Source organism: Taurulus bubalis (assembly GCF_910589615.1).
Source record: "Taurulus bubalis genome assembly, chromosome: 10".
NCBI lineage: Eukaryota > Metazoa > Chordata > Actinopteri > Perciformes > Cottidae > Taurulus > Taurulus bubalis.
This window is the reverse complement of record NC_136598.1, coordinates 16,910,146-16,914,624: the sequence shown is the minus strand read 5'-3', so window position 1 is coordinate 16,914,624 and position 4,479 is coordinate 16,910,146. Positions and strand designations below refer to the sequence as shown.

General features: G+C 40.0%; 1 protein-coding gene across 1 annotated transcript; it reads left to right on the top strand.

The window, feature by feature from the left end:
- Nucleotides 1-1,365: 1,365 nt before the first annotated feature.
- Nucleotides 1,366-3,716, top strand: LOC306742477 (GTPase IMAP family member 9-like; the record flags this gene model as incomplete). The annotated part of the gene is made up of 2 exons (XM_079224869.1): nucleotides 1,366-1,429; nucleotides 2,380-3,716. 2 exons carry the CDS (start codon nucleotides 1,366-1,368, stop codon nucleotides 3,348-3,350), a joined length of 1,035 nt encoding a protein of 344 aa, XP_079080995.1. The 3' UTR covers nucleotides 3,351-3,716.
- Between the last annotated feature and the right edge of the window lie 763 nt (nucleotides 3,717-4,479).

Below are 4,479 nucleotides of genomic sequence, written 5' to 3'. Positions count from 1 at the left end.
ATCAGAGAGTTCTTCTGAGACTTTGTGTTTCATGTTTTCACGAGGCAGTACATTGTGCATTGAGTCCTGTTCTAGCCTTGGAAAAAGGTTGAGGATTATGTTGCTCAATGATCTATAACTGATATGGCTTCAGTTCTACTGAAGACATTTTTATTTTCTTTAATCTCTTTTTTTCCAAATTGTGAGCAACCTTGTTTCCCTCATTTTGCTCATTTGACATCTCCAGTAGATACATCAAAAATGTCCCAAACACCATGTTGACGGCTGTCAAACAAAGAAATTGATATGGACTGTGACTGGAAGACCATTTGTCATCATAGAAGACAATAGCAGACGCTTACCAGTGACTGGGGATTTCCATACACAACCTTTCTTTAAAACAGGAGCAGGCACATTCCAGTCGTCATCCTTTACGGGAAATATGTCTGCGCTGATGGGAAATTATTCGTCAACCACAGATTTTATTTTTCTTATAAATGAGTCACTCGTCATATTTCCATTCAATTGTCAAGCAAACTTTTAATATTATGCAAAAAATAAATGTGAATTAGACTTGTTTCTATAACCTGGGTTGCTATGCAAAGGTTAGTTTTATCAGACGTTTTCCAGTTTAGGCTAAGCTTTGCGCTTAGCTACAATCCGCCAGTAGACGTGTCAAGCTTGCGAACCGGGAGCAAAACAAATCTCTTTGACTTAGAGAGAAAAGGTAAGAGGCCTTCAGGAATCGGACAAGTTTACATTTTTCTTTCACGTCAGCTAATATTGGCCATGTTTCATGCTGTCTGGAGACAAAGATAATATGTGTATACAAGAAGATGCCAACAGCAGAACAATCACATGTGAGTAAATGTTTGCTACATCATCCCATTCAGCACATCAGCTCTTTTTCAACCGATGCAAAAACCACCTCAAACTGTTTTGTCCAATTATGGAAGTTTTATTATAACTTCAACAACTATTGGATCGAACACCATGACATTTTTAACACACATTCATGGTTTCCAGAGGATGAATCCTAATGATGGATTCACATTCATAATATAGAATGCTTTCTCTGCATACTTTAAGTTTCGTTTTCTTTAAAATGTCATGTCAATTATATTCTGAATGGGTGGGGTTTTTCCACACCTTGCAAGTATCCAGTACAATGTTTTTCCTCATAGCAGCAGCATGATTTACTTTCTGTTTCTCTAGAATGTTGTCAAACTTGAATGCAGGCTTTAAAACAAAGTGGAAGCGGGATGAGGTATTATACCACATATAACTGTGGCTTAACTAATGCATTAAGTTCTCATAAGCCCGCCGGAGAAGACAGAACTTTTTCTCCGACTCGGATGTTCATCTGGATTCTAAATCTGTAAAGCCATGGCCCTCAGTGTTGAGAGGCAAAGGCAGACCGAAGGCGGAGGCAGACAGAACCAGAACACAGGTAATCTGCCCTTTCCTATTGTTTTTTTTTGTCTTTTGTTTATTAAACTATACTTGTATTTTTTTATCTTTAATTGTTCTTCTTTATTCCATCCTTTAAATGCCAACGTCGACAGAGAGAAGTTCAGGCTGGGCCAGTTGATGAAGTCAAAACTACTACTCCAACTTTATTTTTATTCTATTTAATACCCGAGTGCAACGTACTTGGCCAATACATTATTTTGATTCTGATTCTGATTATATTGGTGTCTCGATGATCTTTGAAAAAAGCACTGGAATCAGACAATATGCAATAGAGTTTACTGTTTAAGCAAATAATTTAACCCAAGTTGCTCTCCGGAAAGCAACTGATTTATTCTGTTCTTTACATAGTCTTATATAGTGTGGCTGACATGCCTTTGGTCTTTCAGCTCTTCCTCCATTTCCTTGGATACGTCAGTATTTTTTAATTAAACCCTGTTCATCACAGTGTGCCACTTTCCCTGTCATGTTCGTGATTTTCATATGGTTTCTAATTGTGTCAGTGTATTGCATGTACACATTTTTCATTGTCAGCTCCTTCCCCTGAATAACATGTTTCCACTAGAAAACATTTTCTAATGGGAGTTGGAAAAACTTCTCCTGTCACGGCCAGCTAAGCTTACTTTTTCTGTCATGGCCACTTTCCATTTTCAGACTAAACTGACTTCGCTCCTACTCTGCGTCTGATAGGCTATGCTATGCCCTTCCAGTTTGCTGCTAAACGCAAACATTAGCTTAGCTTTGGTGCTACGCCAGAAAGGAAAAAAAAAAGATAAAATGTTTAACTATTAACTATCATGGACAATGTACCAAACATCCAACTGAAAATTGTAACGCACATATGACATTTTATTGTGTTTGCATTATTGCCATTAAAACCCTGACTACAACTAGCCAACCACTGACGACATTTCTTTCATTGCTTTGTAGATGTTGATCCACATGGAGAAATACGAATAGTGCTGCTTGGAAAGACAGGAAATGGGAAGAGTGCATCAGGAAATTCCATCCTAAATCGAAAGGCTTTTATCTCAGTCCTCTCTCCACGCTCTGTGACGTCTGAATGTGAAAAGGCCAAAGGAATGGTGGCTGGACGCAGAGTTGCAGTCATTGACACACCAGGACTCTATGATACGAAGTACAAAGAAGTGGAGGTGGTCAGAAAGCTGAAAGAATGCATCTCTTACTCTGCTCCCGGTCCCCACGTGTTCCTAATTGTGATCAAGTTGGGCAAATTCACATTGGAAGAACAGAAAACTGTTGAACTCCTGCAGCAGGTCTTCGGTGATGGAGCTGCAGATTACTCCTTGGTTCTCTTCACTCACGGCGACCTCCTGAGAAGCACCAGAATTGAAGATTTCTTTCGAAAAAGTCAACCACTTAACAATTTGATTACAAAACTTAACTGGCGGTATCATGTCTTCAATAACACAGTTCCCGATAACGAACAGGTGTCTCAACTGCTTGCAAAGATAGTAACTATGGTCTGTGATAATGGAGGAACATTTTACACAAATGAAATGTTCCAGGAGGCTGAGCGAGCCATCCAGGAAAAAGAAGAGATGATCATGAAGGCTAGTGCAATGCAAAAACACAAAGAAGAAGAAGAATTGAAGGCAATATTTGAAGGGGAACGGCTGCAAGATGAGTTAAAGTATCGACATGAACGCCATAAAACACAATCAAGAGAAAAGGCGGAGAGAAAAAACAAATTCATTGAATCTGGTCTGATCGTGACATCGACTGAAGCGGGTATTGCGATCGGGGCTGCTGCAGGAAGTGTCGGTGGTCCGATCTGCATGGCCGTCGGGGTAGTCGTGGGTGGAGTTGCCGGGGCTGTTGTGGGAGTCTTGGCACCAGCAGCAATAAAATCTCTGAGAAAGAAATGCACTTTACAGTAAAACTGCATTTACATGCCCTATGTGCTGAAGATGACACGGACCAAAGAACTGATACAGCCACATGTACTGGCTGCTCTTTAAAACTATCAAGTGCCTGCAGATATATTATGTTTAGTAACATTCAGTATTTTTTTCAAGTGTCTTCGTGGGTATGACATCAAACTTTTTTTTGGTCTATGTCAAAAAGCAGTTTTAGGCAGTAAGGAAGTGGATGTGTGGAAAGATTTGTACACACAGCGGTCACAGAAACACTGCAGGCAAGTTTCCCTTAACAGTACTTCTGTATCATGAACACACAGAACTGTACTAACTGTGCATGTACAAACGGTGGGGTCAAATAAATGTCTGAACAAAATAAAATAATAATATCAGTCCTCATTTCTCAGCCAATTCTCTTTTGTTAAAATTCTCTTTTGTTAAAATCACTTTGTGTCTCCCTCTGCTGACAGCTGGACTCACAGGCCCTCAGGTAAATGTGGCCATCTCTCCACAAATGGACTGTACTGCGCTTAAAGGAGCCTATCATGCATATCCTTACAGGGCACACAAATGTACAGTCAATTTCTGGCTCTGACACACACACACACACAAACATACACACACACACACACACACACACACACACACACACACACACACACACACACACACACACACACACACACACACACACTGAGGCCACAATAGGGACTATGTCAAGGGGTTTTCTCATGCGGTAGTAATTGTTCCAAAGGCCACAGAGGAGGTCAACAATGGAGGCTTACAGTTAACAGCTTGGTATGCTGTGACTTGTGCTCGAGGTGGATCTGTCTTTGGAAATTACATTCAGCAACCCAGAGTGCTCAATTCAAGCACAGACAAGCAAAAAAAAAATGTATGTGTGCCTGGCTGCATCTGAGCAATACTGCATTTTGCGTGCATCCTAATGTGGTGTGCGTTTGTGTTCGTGTGTATATATAAATATGTATGCATATATATATTTTTAAATGTTCTGATCCCATTTGAACAACAAGAAAATGCACTTTAAGCAAAGTACAGGGCCTGAAACAGTTTTAATGTGCATTTCAAAATCGGTTGGAAATGAACACAAATTGCAGTTTCACAAAATAGTTCAGTTCAGTCCCCAAAC